General features: G+C 34.8%; 1 protein-coding gene across 2 annotated transcripts; it reads left to right on the top strand.

The window, feature by feature from the left end:
- The first annotated feature begins 4,829 nt into the window (after positions 1-4,829).
- LOC127860956 (E3 ubiquitin-protein ligase TRIM56-like) lies at positions 4,830-15,879 on the top strand. Of its 2 annotated transcripts, XM_052399285.1 has the most exons (3): positions 4,830-4,950; positions 7,462-7,657; positions 12,618-15,879. In XM_052399285.1, exon 3 carries the CDS (start codon positions 12,694-12,696, stop codon positions 14,572-14,574), a length of 1,881 nt encoding a protein of 626 aa, XP_052255245.1. In that variant the 5' UTR covers positions 4,830-4,950; positions 7,462-7,657; positions 12,618-12,693; the 3' UTR covers positions 14,575-15,879. The 2 variants fall into 2 exon arrangements, with proteins under 2 accessions (XP_052255245.1, XP_052255246.1); XM_052399286.1 differs by lacking the exon at positions 7,462-7,657 and having other exon boundaries at positions 4,929-5,145.
- The last annotated feature ends 480 nt before the right edge of the window (positions 15,880-16,359 follow it).

The following is a 16,359-nucleotide window of genomic DNA, read 5'->3' as shown; positions in this document are numbered from 1 at the left end:
AGTTTCGGGACAACCGGCATGTGCGTAAAGTGTCGTCCCAGATCAGCCTGTTCAGTCCGCACAGGTTATTCAGGGACGACACTTTCCGTTTCTATGGTATTTTTCGTTTGAATTAAATATTTTCGGTAAAAAATCTAGTTGAGACGGAAAGTGTCGTTTCACATTTAAATGTGCAAGCTTATCTCGAACGACACTTTGCGAACATGCATTTTTCCCCGTTTTCGCTAAAAGATGATTATATATTTAACATTTTATAAAAACAAAAACATTACATCGCAAAAGACAGTTTTTATGATATCTTGGTGTACTGCACACTAAAAAATATCGAAATTAATACATAAGTGGAGACTCCACTCCAAGTTATATAAATTGCTAAATCCACATAACATCCTACACATCAGAGTTTAATTAACCCATTTATGCCTAGCGTCCTGAAAAAAAGGACTTTGCAAACAACGTAGACCCAGATGAGACGCCGCATGATGCGGCGTCTCATCTGGGTCTGCGCTGTTTGCTTAAAGGAATTTCTGTAAGAAATATTCTAAATATAGAAATAAATATACTAGACATCCCTAATTTTGGAAAAAACTTGATCCAATTTAGAAGGATGGGAGAGTCTACTAGACATTAAGGGATTAAATCGTCATTCCGTTGCGTTAACGATATACCAAGCGGTGGTTGGTTATCGACATGTATTTGTCAGTAAAGATTCGTCAAAGTAAAGGTTGAGTAAAATAACGATATGTGTACTTAACCGAGGAAATTAAAGGAATAACAGAATTCAGCACACACACAAATGCTTATTGTACTTACTATATGAATTTTGTTATTATATGTCATTGTAATGTGTAGATGTTGCTTTGTGTTGATGTTTTACTGTTGTTGTTTTTTACGAGTGTTCATATTTTCGCTAACGGACACATATGGTTCTGTTAAAACGTCCATATTCTTTTTAGTATAAAGTAAAACTATTATCATTATTGTAAGAATTATCATGTTTGGTAAACCAAACATCCTACTTTTTATGTCTGGCTAGTAAACTTTAGTTTGAAGGACATTTAATCGAATGAAATATCGTAGAGGATATAAAGTATATTATAAACATGTTATATGATTTTTATTAAATAATTATCACTTCAGTAATCTGTATGATATCCATATTTATAATATGACGCATTGAATGCGTTGCTCCAACATGCATTTACTAAATTACGAAAATTATGAGCACAAATCGGACTAAACCAATTATTTGAGGTCTGTGGTATTATTGATGTACGTTTAACTTCGAGTAACTATGTTTTTATTCACAAATTCGGACAAATTATCTTTCAAATGTTATACATTTTGTATGTTTTGAATTTCACAAGTCTCACATAATTTAACGATAATTATACAATGGCATGTTTTACATAATGATTTATCAATCTGCAAATAAATGACGTGTGTATTATATGCGCGGAAGTAAAGTTAATTGCTTTGTTTTACAACGGTCGGGAGCGTCTTCTGATTGTAACTGTAACATAAGTACACATGTATAATGTGACTGGTTTATGTATCTTATCCATAAAACACAGAAATGCAGTTATAAATTGAAACTGAATGTTACTTAATGAAATAAAGTATGTATTCTGCCTTTAATATCGATGATTTTATATCCTATTTTGTAAGTTGTCAGAGGAAGTCGATACTGTAAGTAAAATATGTCATTGTATCGTATTACTCTGCATGCACATCACTAACTGAGTATGGCTTCACTAACTGAGTATGGCTTCACTAACTGAGTATGGCTTCACTAACTGAGTATGGCTTCACTAACTGAGTATGGCTTCACTTACTGAGTATGGCTTCACTAACTGAGTATGGCTTCAACACAACACTAACTGAGTATGGCTTCACTAACTGAGTATGGCTTCACTAACTGAGTATGGCTTCACTAACTGAGTATGGCTTCACTAACTGAGTATGGCTTCACTTACTGAGTATGGCTTCACTAACTGAGTATGGCTTCACTAACTGAGTATGGCTTCACTAACTGAGTATGGCTTCACTAACTGAGTATGGCTTCACTAACTGAGTATGGCTTCACTAACTGAGTATGGCTTCACTTACTGACTATGGCTTCACTAACTGAGTATGGCTTCACTAACTGAGTATGGCTTAACTAACTGAGTATGGCTTCACTAACTGAGTATGGCTTCACTAACTGAGTATGGCTTCACTAACTGAGTATGGCTTCACTAACTGAGTATGGCTTCACTTACTGAGTATGGCTTCACTAACTGAGTATGGCTTCACTAACTGAGTATGGCTTCACTAACTGAGTATGGCTTCACTAACTGAGTATGGCTTCACTAACTGAGTATGGCTTCACTTACTGAGTATGGCTTCACTAACTGAGTATGGCTTCACTAACTGAGTATGGCTTCACTAACTGAGTATGGCTTCACTAACTGAGTATGGCTTCACTATCTGAGTATGGCTTCACTAACTGAGTATGGCTTCACTAACTGAGTATGGCTTCACTATCTGAGTATGGCTTCACTAACTGAGTATGGCTTCACTAACTGAGTATGGCTTCACTAACTGAGTATGGCTTCACTATCTGAGTATGGCTTCACTAACTGAGTATGGCTTCACTAACTGAGTATGGCTTCAATAACTGAGTATGGCTTCACTAACTGAGTATGGCTTCAATAACTGAGTATGGCTTCACTAACTGAGTATGGCTTCACTAACTGAGTATGGCTTCACTAACTGAGTATGGCTTCACTTACTGAGTATGGCTTCACTAACTGAGTATGGCTTCACTAACTGAGTATGGCTTCACTAACTGAGTATGGCTTCACTAACTGAGTATGGCTTCAATGTTTTGCCTTAATCTGTATGTATTGAAAAGGCTTTCGAAACCCTCGTTCGTTTCGATCCCTCACGAACGAAAATATTTCCCACTATTGCTCAAACATTACTGATCGTGGCCAAGCGTGATGTTTGATTTTTCAAAACAGATCTATCAGCATATAAATCTATGCAACTGTCGATTCAACAGTTGAGAAGTTTTAATCCTTTGTATCATGTTTTTTTCTTCAGTCTTAAAAAACCCTGATCCGCCAGCATTTTAAAATGCGTGCCTGAGTGTTTTGTTTTCTCGTGTTTTTTCTTTCTGTTTTTACACAGGTCAGTTCACTTTCAATATCCTAAGACAGGTAAACAACGTTTGCTCTAATAGTCTTTTATGAATGTATAAGCATTTCAAATTATTTAAAAAAAACTCAACTGAGTCAATTATTGTGTGTAAAAAGTATGATATACTTTTAAAACAACGCAATTGTTAGAATGGATGGTAATCAAGATGACTAACAGTTTTATAAAAAGAAAACAGTGATGTATTGACCAATTAGAGAAATTTTCACAACAATTAACACATGTTTAATCCGTACAAGATAATCATGAACGACACATTCCGTTTACAGTGGCTTCTCAAATTTATAAGATACCTCATTTAAACGTAAAATTCCATAAAAGTGGAAAACGATTAACAAACTCTTCAGCTACATCATGTTCAGACCTCATCGTAATTAGGGCCTATTGGTAGTTTACAAATGGCATTTCTGAACTGTTGTAGTGCGTTTCTCACTAAGTATTATTGATAGAATTACAAAACGTTACAAACATAACATTCATCATGAAATTGTGTGTGTGTGGGGTGGGGGGGCTTTTTTCGACACAAGTATTATACAGTTTGGGTTTGTGCGGGCATCCGAGCCATATTGACACATTCCTAGTTATGTTTATAGCTATATTTAATGTTTGCGTTTGTGTTATATTCCTCTTAATATTACCTTCTTGATGCACTCCTTTGAGAATATATCTTTGTATTTATTATACCTTTTTTAAACTTTTCCTGCTTTTAATTGATATATGAACAACTAAGCGTTTAAGAGACATCTGAGATTAAGTGTTCAGTGAAAACCCGTATTTACAGTATCTTTTGATGATGAAACATATGGGTCGTGTTCTGAAAAAACCGGGCATAATGCATGTGCCTTAATTGTCGTTCCAGATTAGCCTGTGAATTCCACACAGGCTAATCAGGGACGACACTTTACGCTTGTATGACATATTTTGTTTAAATGAAGTCTCTTCTTTAAAAAAAAACAAATTTAGACGTAACGTGTCGTCCCTTATTATCCTGTGCGGACTGCACAGGCTAATCTGTGACAGCACTTTACGCACATGCATCAAGCCCCGTTCAAAATGCGTTTCAATTAACCATGTTCCGGGAAATCCGGGCATACTGGATCTGCGTAAAGAACCGTCTGAGGAAGAATTGTGAAGTACACACAGGCTAATCAGGGACGACAATTTTGTCAGGAGAGACTTCTTTTAAACAAAAAATATAATTAAAGCGGAAGCTGTCGACCCGGATTAGCCTGTGTGGACTGCAAATACATCAAGGTCAGTTTTTTAATCAGAACAAGCCTCTAATAAATCTATGGTTGATATCGATTTACAACTTGTTTCTTCTGCGCTCAAGTATTCGTTGCGATTTAAAGAGAATTGTGTATGTGGAATATCTGCACATAAATTAATAAGACTACGATGAATGAATAACATGTCAACAGTCGACAATCATTTAAGTTCAATATTCAATACACGTTTTTCATTGAAAAAAATGTAATTAAACCATGTACGAATATTTATGTTTATCCTCCCAAGATACAACGAATCGTTCAGGAATGTTCATATTCCGTTCATTCAAATGCATAAACATCTTGTTTACTGCTATTGTCAACCAATCGACTGATGTTTTATTGATAGACGATTTAGGTATTCGGGCTTGTAGTGAAATGAAAATTACATTGTATTGATTTTACCCCGCCTTGTGTTTAAATTTGCATTCCGAATTAATCAATCGAGACAGTCGGGTTATCAGCGGTTGACCTAAAATATGTAAAGCGCGACACTTACGAAATAAGACTATACAGATATCAATCGCGTGGATAGGTATTATTATTTAGTGGGCTAAGTAAGGCATTAGCAGGATCGATTTCAGCTAATTTACTTTAAAGAGTTAAACTGTTCAATAGGCCCTCATTGTTTAATTGCTGAGTACTATCGGTAGGTGTTCGGTGGACATTTCTGACGGTGAGTAGCATTGATAATTAGTTTAAACTCAATTCCTTTAAACTCATAATTTGTGAATAAAAGATAACTGACAGCATTGATTTGGTATTTTATATTGTCAGCGTGCTCAATGTTTAATTCAAATTAGTGTTATTGTTGAATTTGTTTCTCTCAAAGAATTTTAAAACTCAATTATTATGTTGTCAAAGGAAAACATTTATTATTATATTTGAAGCTTTGTTGCATGCGTGTACTTTTATGTCGACAAATGGCTAAAACAAGACCAACTGAGACGTTCATTGCATTAATAAGTCTATTTTGGGCGTGTTTTACTTTATATTCATTGAATCTCCTAAATATGACGTCATTTCGCTATTAAGGAATAATTTCCTTCCTTTATCTTTAAACGTGGGTGTATTGTGCCTTTGTGTTCATTTTATTCGTTTACGACAATAGAATGTAGTTTAAACATCATGTTTGTTGTTCCAAATCTTATTTGTATGAAAAAGTATGTGATATTCAAAGAAGGGAAATTTATGACAAGCGTCCGATCATGATGTCATATTTTATGAACTGAAAGTCGCATAAAGGATAGCCGTTCGGCAAAATCATATTCCTTGTTTCTAAAAAAAATGCAATTTTCCTGGGAATATCATTGCATTTAATGCGACGAAAATAAGCTGGGTTCAAAACACAAAATGGAACAAAACCCACAAGAATGTCCTTTAATGGAATGTCAACTTTGTACCATCTCACCCATAAAAATTGAGAAATGATAAATTGATGTCGGTTTGTGTAGATTTAGGAATCTCGTCGGAGTGCTGATACCCTTTAATTAAAAGAAAGAAACGCCATCCAGTAAATAATTGATTGGATGAGTGGGTTTTATTAAGACAGATGAAATGTGCATTTGACGTTTTAATTATAAACATGTTATCTCGGGGTCACAAAACGGTTATGTGAAGCGTCTCAGTTCATTCAATGTGGAAGTCGAAATGGGTCTCAAAATGGCCTTTTTGTTCTTCCCCAATCAATCCTTAAGGCCTCGTGTACTTAACGGCAATATATGCTGTGAACGTTTTTATTAATGTGTTTTCATCCATTCGTTTCAAAAGATAACTCTCATTCTTTATGTGAAAATACTTGACACAAACTTCGCAGATATATCAAGCTTTTTGAGTGCTTCAATATGAGATACCGCTCAATCCAGTGTAGCCTACTTACGAGTCCTTTTCATTTCATACAAAAAACAACACGCATTTTAATTTTGGTGTACTGTACAAGCGTTTGCATGCATTTAATGTATATTTTTAAAAACACACATATGTACAAAATATTTGGATGATTGACCCTAAATAAAAATTGACAAGGGCGATTTTCATAAACGATACACGATAGAATGAAAGCTCTTATCTGACATATACAAAACGTTATTTTATTGAATGTAAATTCATGATAAATAATTGCTGGTATGTTCCATGTATTTTATAGCGATTCTTATAAGTCAATTGTACGTCGCCCTATTGAGCTCTCAACACGCCCTCTGTTTGAATAAGTTGAGAAGTTTAGTCATAATTTATTAAAATTGTGACAACGTGGATTGTTAAAGCGTTTACAGTTAACATGGCATGTGTGCGCTTTTACGAAGTGATGTGCGTATAGTGTTGAATATTTAATAACTATATTCTAGTGATACCCGTTTATTGAATCAAGTATCAAACGATATTTAATTGGAAATAAATGACAATACTTGTATTTTATACCATATCAAACAAACTCCACGACATTTTCTGCGACTTTTGTCACGACAAACTTTAAAGACTACTTTCCTAAGCTTTTCATAAAATAATATTCTTAAAGAAGGTCATAAACATGTAAATATCGATTTCATGTTTTACAACTTGTCTCCTCTGCGCTCAAGTGTTCGTTTCGATTTAAAGAGAATTATGTATGTGGAATATCTGCACTAATAATCATTTAGACTACGATGAATGAATAACATGTCAACAGTCGACAATCCTTTAAGTTCAATATTCAATACCTTTTTTTCATTTGAAAAATGTAATTTAACCATGTACGAACATTTATGTTTATCCTCGCAAGATACAACGAAGCGTTCAGGAATGTTCATATTCCGTTGATCCAAATGCATAAACATCTTGTTTACTGCTATTGTCAACCAATCGACTGATGTTTTATTGATAGACGATTTAGGTATTCGGGCTTGTAGTGAAATGAAAATTACAATATATTGATTTTACCCCGCCTTGTGTTTAAATTTGCATTCCGAATTAATCAATCGAGACAGTCGGGTTATCAGCGGTTGACCTAAAATAGGTAAAGCGCGACACTTTAGAAATAAGACTATACAGAAATCAATCGCGTGGATAGGTATTATTATTATTTAGTGGGCTAAGTAAGGAATTAGCAGGATCGATTTCAGCTAATTTACTTTAAAGAGTAACTGTTCAATAGGCCCTCATTGTTTAATTGCTGAGTATTATCGGTAGGTGTTCGGTGGACATTTCTGACGGTGAGTAGCATTGATAATTAGTTTAAACTCAATTTATTTAAACTCACAATTTTCGGATAAAAGATAACAGACAACATTGATTTGATATTTTATAATGTCAGCGTGCTCAATGATTAATTTAAATTAGTATAAATGTTGAATTTGTTTCTTTTATAAAATTGTTAAACTCACTTATTATGTTGTCAAAGGAATACCTTCATTATTATATTGGAAGCTTTGTTGCATGCGTGCACTTTTGTGTCGACAAATGGCTAAAACAATACCAACTAGTGCGTTAATTGCTGAATCACATCAACTTCATTAATAAGTCTATTTTTTTGTCGTGTTCTACTTAATATTCATTGAGTCTCCTAAATACGACGTCATTTCGGAATAAATTTCCTTCCTTTATCTTTAAACGTGGGTGTATTGTGCCTTTTTTGTTTATTTTATTCGTTAACGAAAATAAAATGTAGTTAAAACATTGTGTTTGTTGTTACAAATCTTATTGGTATGAAAAAAGTATGTGTTATTCAAAGAAGGGTCAATTTATGACAAGCGTCCAATCATGATGTCATATTTTATGAACTGAAAGTCGCAAACAGGATAGACTTTCGTCAAAATCGTTTCATATTCCTTGTTTCTAAATTATGCAATGTTCCAGTGAATGTCATTGCATTTAATGAAAATAAGCTGTTGTCAAATTACGAAATGGAACAAAACCCACAAGAGTGTCCTTTAATGGAATGTCAACTGTGTACCATCTTACGCATGAGAAATGATAAATTGATGTCTGTTTGTGAAGATTTAGGAATCACGTTGGAGTGCTTATACCCTTTAATTAAGAGAAAAAAACGCTATATAATAAATAATCGATCGGATAAGTGGATTTTATTAAGACAGACGAAATGTGTATGTGACGTTTAAATTATAAACATGTTATCTCGGGGTCACAAAACGGTTATGGAAAGCGTCTCAGTTCAATCAATCGTGGAAGTCGAAATGAGTCTCAAAATGGCCTTTCTGTTCTTCCCCAATAAATCCTTAAGGCCTCGTGTACTTAACGGCAATATATGCTGTAAACGTTTTTATTCATTTGTTTTTATCCATTCGTTTCAAAAGATAACTCTCATTCTTTATGGTAAAATACTTGACACAAACTTCGCAGATATATCAAGCTGTTATAGTGCTTCAATATGAGATACCGCTCAATCCAGTGTAGCCTACTTACGAGTCCTTGATACCGCTCAATCCAGTGTAGCCTACTTACGAGTCCTTGTCTTTTCATACAAAAAACAACGCGCATTTTAATTTTGGTGTACTGTACAAGCGTTTGCATGCATTTAATGTATATTTTTAAAAACACACATATTTGGATGATTGACCCTAAATAAAAATTGACAAGGGCGATTTTCATAAACGATACAAGATAGAATGAAGGCTCTTATTTGACATACACAAACGTTATTTTATTGAATGTAAAATCATAATAAATAATTGCTGGTATGTTCCATGTATTTTATAGCGATTCTTATAAGTCCATTGTACGTCGCCCTATTGAGCTCTCAACAAGCCCTCTGTTTGAATAAGCTGATAAGTTTAGTCATAATTTATTAAAATTTTGACAACGTGGATTGTTAAAGCGTTTACAGTTAACATGGCATGTGTGCGCTTTGATGAAGTGATGTACGTATAGTGTTGAATATTTAATAACTATATTCTAGTGATACCCGTTTATTGAATCAAGTATCAAACACTATTTATTTGGAAATAAATGACAATACTTGTATTTTATACCATATCAAACAAACTCCGCGACATTTTCTGCGCCTTTTGTCACGACAAACTTTAAAGACTACTTTCCTAAGCTTTTCATAAAGGAATATTCTTAAAAAAGGTCATATACATGTAACGTTATTGGTTCATAATACGAGGAGCGAGCCTTGTAACACAATCAAGTCACACGTTTATTTACATTTCCCAGACTGATCTATATTTTTATTGACATAACCTGTGTACATTGAGCATTTAATGTGAGGCAAATAAGAAGATATATTAACCCATTCATGCCTAGCGTCCTGAAAAAAGGACATTGCAAACAGCGTAGACCCAGATGAGGCGCCGCATGATGCGGCGTCTCATCTGGGTCTGCGCTGTTTGCTTAAAGGAATTTCAGTAAGTAATATTCTAATTATAGAAATAAATATACTAGACATCCCTAATTTTGGAAACAAATTGATCCAATTTAGAAGGATGGGAGAGTCCACTAGGCATTAATGGGTTAAGTGCAAATCATGTAAGGGCAATAAGTCATATGCCGTAGTATTGTGATATTGATAGATCGATTTTTGGAAGTTTTACGTATTTAAGCCTAGGCCAATACTAAAGATTGCTTCTTCTCTTATGTTGATGTCACAAATTATATACGACATGAATAAAGCAAATTTTCTGAGACTTTTCTGGCTGTGCTTAATTTTAAAAAGCTTAAAGCCATTCATTGTTATTTGCCCTGTAATCACTTGTAAATCATAAAAGCATGTTTAAGTATTCGGTTTATTTTTTTCTATTCATTGCAAATAAAAATGTAACGCCTCTAAATACTACTTTCAGTCCAAAGAAGTCATAACAATTAAGAGACATGTGCTTAATGTTCAGCTATATTAAATATGTGTCTAGGTTTTAGAATATAATATATGAAAGCAATATAAGAAGTCGCTGACGTTTAACGACCCCTATCAATTGTTCATTCAAGGCCTAACCCTGCTTGGATAGTTTGGTACACCATGGAAACCAACATACAAAAATTCGCATACACATTTTAAATATACATTAAATTAAGCCATTATGCCATTCATAAGCAGTTATGAGCGGAAAAGCACAGATTGTGCGGCATTTATCTCTCTCGAGTTTGGAATAATTTGAATATAATGTCACACTTTATCCGATCATGAGTCTTGCCATCCGTAATCATTGAGTTTCGAGTTTAACCCATTTATGCCTAGTGGACTCTCCCATCCTTCTGAATTGGATCAATTTATTTCCAAAATTAGGGATCTATACTATATTTATTTCTATATTTAGAATATTTCGTACAGAAATTCCTTAAAGCAAACAGCGCAGACCCAGATGAGACGCCGCTGTTTGCCATGGCCTTTTTTCTAGACGCTAGGCATAAATGGGTTAATTGCGCTCGTAATGACGAATCCTAGACGCTAGGCATAAATGGGTTAATTGCGCTCGTAATGACGAATCCTTCTAATTGCGCTCGTAATGACGAATCATTCTGTACTGATAACGGCGATAAGAGAAACGATGACTGTGTAAAAAATGTACAGAGATATTAATTTAAAGACGTTTTTATATTTTAGCATCTTCAAACATGATAAACAAAAGTAAAAATAAAACCATAGGCACATCTTTGGAGAGGATACCATCCGCTTATCCTTATAAAAGACAAAAGTCTTATTAGCTATATAATGTTGAACATAACAGACCAGACAACACAAGATACTTCTTTGCTCTGCATATAACTTATATAACTGCATGTAACTTATACATCAGATAATGAAAATCAATTCACTTTGTCAAAAGTATATTTTTGAATCAATCAAAAACGATATTTCATAGTTCTGACTTTAAAGAAATATAGAAGGGTAGTATAATAATGACATCAACTCAAAACTTATTTCCCTTATTCTTTGTGGGATTCATTATTCCATAAACTATTTATAATTTTGCAATTATTTGTGTCAAATGCATACTAAGAATATAGTGCACTTCTTATAGCGTGTTACTTCACTAGAGTAGCAAGTTTAAATAGGTGTATGCAATATCTGCCAAACAAATTAACAGCTCACTAAGCATGTAATGTTTAAAATGTCGGAAACACAATTTCTATGGAACTTCTAAGTTTATAGTTGTAAAATAATCTCGTCTGCCTAGACGGCTGACAAATATGTTCAATAACTGTCAGTGAGAATATATGTAGCCGTAATTTACGGTAAAGGCCATTGAAGCTGCTCTGTATTTTCAATAATTTTCCAAAAGCGGAAACATTAACTGACTTCGTACCAAAATGGCAAACAATGCATCACGTTCAATAATGCCGCAAATGTTCTTGAATAGACTTGCCCAAGGTGGTTTTCATGTTCTTGAAAAGATATGAGAAATCTTACAGCTTAATAATTTCATTTGACGATGCAAATAACTAGTAAAGGCATCTGCAAGTCATTTCTTACTTTTGCCAGTTGTTGTGAACATTAGTAATCTGGTATAAAGCATAACATCCGTGCAATTAGATAACGACGTAGTTTCATTTTTGCGAAACATGAGTACACATTGCCATCTTTTTGTTTTTATGTTAGTTAGTATACATGTTTCATTAATAGCTTTTTCGAAGCATCTAACAATGATTGATGTGAATGCAAATTATTTAATTCTGCGTATTATGCTAATCACTGTTCATGTTTTGTTTCTGCAAAACCAATGCAGCACTTCACATAGTTGCATTGACATCTGACGCTTGATTTGTTTTTAAGCGGTCAAGTCACTTCATTTATTCACTCATCCGAAACAAACCAAACAATTATATTGAGACTCTGTTATCGATTAAACTTGAGCAGTAAATGCGTAATACAATAGTTTAATTTTCATAAATATTTCCCCAACCAAGATAACAGCTCCATTATTATCCTACCGATAATCAATAAATTGTTGTTTAACAAGATAAATGTGGAAGTAAATATTTTGACAGGGACTATACCTTTTCAAATTGTAGTATTCGCTGAGATTGAATTCGATCAAACATAGCGAGTTCATTCATGAACATGTGATATTGACCACTTTAATCCCAAGAGGTTTATGTCAGGTGTTCGTAACTAGATTTACAACTCTACTTAAGGTTTCTATCACATCGTCGCACACGCTTTGAAAATCTCGTCCAGTTTATTTATTATTGATTTCATTTTATCGATCATTTCAGATGCATTTTGTAGTAACGTTGATAAAACATCTTGATTGAATGATAAGAAGAAAAACTACAGAAATCTAAGCGGATTATGATGGCCACCCCGGACGTTTTACAAACAACTTCAAGCATGTCGGAAGATTTCAGCGTATGTTCACTCTGTCAGGAAACATTTAAACGTCCAAAAATGCTACGATGTCTTCATACATTTTGCAACGAGTGTTTGAATGATTACATTGGGCAAAATCTGACGTCTTCGAATTGTTTTCCCTGTCCATCGTGTGACATAGATTCGGAATTGCCCCAGCTTGCGGCTGAAGGGCGCTTTGCGGATAACTTCAAGGACGACCAATTTATGGCGTCTTTCGTGGAGTTGAAGAAAGCCTTACAAGATGGCAAGTGCTGTGACATCTGCGTCCGAAGAAATGAAGATATCGTAGCGAAATCCTGGTGCTCTGATTGCACGGACGCTCTGTGTGAGGCGTGTTCTCAGGTGCATATGCATGTGAAGGTGACGTCATCGCACTTAATGACGTCATTGGAAGAAATGAAGAAACAGCCACTTGATGTTATTATGAGAAAGAAGAGCAAAGTTAACTGCGATAGGCACGGAGAAAATATATCGTTATTCTGTGTTGACTGTAAGGATCCTCTGTGCGTACAATGTTTGGCTGTGTCTCACAGACGCTGCGAAAATGTCATCACAGTAAATGACGCTGTTGCTTCAAGGACTGACATCGATAAGATTCTCGAAACACTTCGCTCGTTCCAAGTGTCATTAGATAACGTCGATGGTCTAAGTGCTGTTGAAAAAGTACTAGAAGATTCCATTGAAAATACTAAACATGAAATCACGTATTTGAGCAACTCTTTGTGTGCTAAGATACGAGACCAAGAGCAGTTTTTGTTAAAGAAACTGGAAAGCAAATCATCAGAGGCAAGACGTTTGTTAAAAGACAGAATTGAACCAAGAAAACTTCAAACCAAAACGGCAAAAGCAGCGAGTCTAAGAATGAATAATTTGTTGAAATATGGAAGCGATGTCGAAGTTTTGATGGCATTTAACCAGATAAAGAAACAAGTTGATGATTTTAATTTGGACATTGGAGAAACCAACCCGGAAAAACTAAGAGTATGTGTTGAATTTATTCCGGATGACACAAGTTTAACATATCTGGATGAGTTGAAAATGCTGGGTGAATTGCGCATTGAAACTGGTGCCGATGAAGGGATTTCCTCTTGGGGTGTAACGTGCACATCGCTTGAAGATATTATCGTAACCGACTGCCATAATAAGAGGATACAAAAGTTCAACAAAGGCGGTGAACTTGTAGACCACATTCAGTTAGATGATGAACCAAGAGATATTACAACATGTGGACTTGGTGATGATGTCGCGGTTCCTTTGATAGGACGCCTTATCATTTTCATTGCTACTAGGAAATCACTTGCCTTGATTAAGCGAACCAAAACTGAGCGCCAATACGACGGTATTTCATATTCAACGAGGGAGAGCTACCTGGTGGTAAGCTGCATGAGAGAAAAATGTGTGGATATCATTCAGCTGGATGGAAGTATCCTGAAATCGTACATGTATGACAAAATGAATGAGTGTTTGTTCGATCAACCGAGGTATGTGTCGGCTGCAGTAGACGGCTCAATCATCGTGTCGGACACTGGAAGGCACTGCATTACTTGCATCAACCCCAGAGGCGAGGTGTTATTCCGTTACGTGAGCAAGAATGACTTACGAAATCCACAGGGTGTATGCGTTGATAAAATCGGAAACGTTTTCGTAGCTGACAATTCGAACGACAGGATCCAGTTGCTGACGAGTAACGGTACGTTTCAGCGGTATGTTCTGGTTAAGGATTCGGGACTCGAACGTCCCTGTGCTATTATAGTCAGTCATACAAACAGATTGATTATCGTGCAAAATGATGGAATGGTTAAGGTATATACGTATTGTTAAGATTAAACTACAAAAGTCTTAATGTATTCATTTGCAGCTGTGTACATTTTCTTAATTTCATGAAAACGGTTTAACGTTTTTGAAACATAAATATGATAGATATATTATGAAATTGTGTATTTTTTGCCACGAATGTGCTAGTAGTGAATATATGTATAGTATATTTAATGTGTTTAGATTTTTATTGCCGAATGTTTAACTTATATGTCTATTATGTAATGAATCCATTTTCACCCAGCAGTGTATATGCGTGTATATGTGAAATTTAACAAGAAATTATACAAGAGATAACATTTTTTTCCGATTTTTAGGGATTGAAACGAAACAATAAAGACAACGTCATACAAATATTTGCACAAAACATCATTTCAATGAAGATGTTTCACCAGTTGAGAAGAATATCTGTTTATCGCAATTAGTGTTCTGACATGTATTGATATTGTATTGTAGACACACTGTAGCGCCGTTAAATGTCGCATCGCCGTTATATGTCACAGGCTACGAGATTTGTCGCAACGTTGACGATAAATGTCGCAAGGAACGATAAATGTCGCAAATCCTACTGACGATATATTTCGCAACTTTAACGATAAATGTCGCAAAAATTTCTAGTAAAGATATATGTCCCAACATTAACGAGAAATGTCGAACACCTTTGTAAGTCATGTTAAAATGAAAAGTTGAAGTAAAAATGACTAAAACTATCAGGTTAGATCTAGATTAACCGACGGGGTTTATTTTGGCCGACTTCCACTTGTTGTGGTCAGTATTGTCCATAATTGTCAGCTGCGGTGAAGATCGACCGAAGCGGTCATATTTATTCATTTTCGACCAAAAACGTTAAGCTGTAGTCAAAAATGACAAAATCCTTGTTTTAAATTGGTCGAAAATCGGAGGGGCGAGGGGCCCGTAATTTTTGCTTTGGGTTTAAGGTCAATTCGACAAGTTTGGTTATATTTATCGTTCCTTGCGACATTCATCGTCAGCGTTGCGACATATCTCGTCGTCTGCGACATATAACGGCGATGCGACATTTAACGGCGCTACACACACACGTTTGTTTACACTCGTAAGCTTATGCCAATATGCAGAAAAACAAATGGAATAATTTCTATTTTTTAAAAGAAAGTATACATTCTTAACTTCATGTGAAGGTACATTTAGGACTTTCCAAGAAAAAGTCTTATTTATTTTGTATCTGGTTTACAATATACGTGTTTGCCATCTGTATTCGTGTGCGTGTGCAAAAAAGCATTAATAATCAGAAGTACTTCGTATATGTGCCTTTATCGAAAATAATTAAATATATATACAGAGTTTCTAGTTGTTGACAAAGATATGTTTTAAACAGTTTGTTAAAGACATCTCTCTATTCCATTTTTTTGTTTAAATGTTAAATATTATGAATTATCAAACACCATTATATTTGTATATATTTATGTATATAAATGCAGGAATGCACATAATAGCGATTATAGACGTAAGCAATGACAAAACAATAGTGAGAAAGTATTAGTATTGCCCGCGATATCTTATTACATGTGAACGCTATTAGCGCAACCAATACTCATTAAATCCATGGGGAGCTTTTGGATTTTGTCTCACATCGGTATGCGCAGTACCGATCCGCCTCGGCGACGATGTCGATTAAAAGTCACATTAAACCGTCTTAGCTTCACAATAATCGGATTGAGAAATAGACATCAGACCAAAGTACCAGATAACCCATTAAAGGGATTTTTTCACGGTTTGGTAAATTGACAAAATTGTAAAAAGGTGTTTCAG

This window comes from Dreissena polymorpha, chromosome 15 (genome assembly GCF_020536995.1).
Source record: "Dreissena polymorpha isolate Duluth1 chromosome 15, UMN_Dpol_1.0, whole genome shotgun sequence".
Classification (NCBI taxonomy): Eukaryota; Metazoa; Mollusca; class Bivalvia; order Myida; family Dreissenidae; genus Dreissena; species Dreissena polymorpha.
This window is presented reverse-complemented; position numbering and strand designations above follow the sequence as displayed.

Coding starts and splice junctions, on each gene's coding strand:
- LOC127860956 (XM_052399285.1), top strand. CDS start 12,694: ATGATGGCCACCCCGGACGTTTTACAAACAACTTCAAGCATGTCGGAA.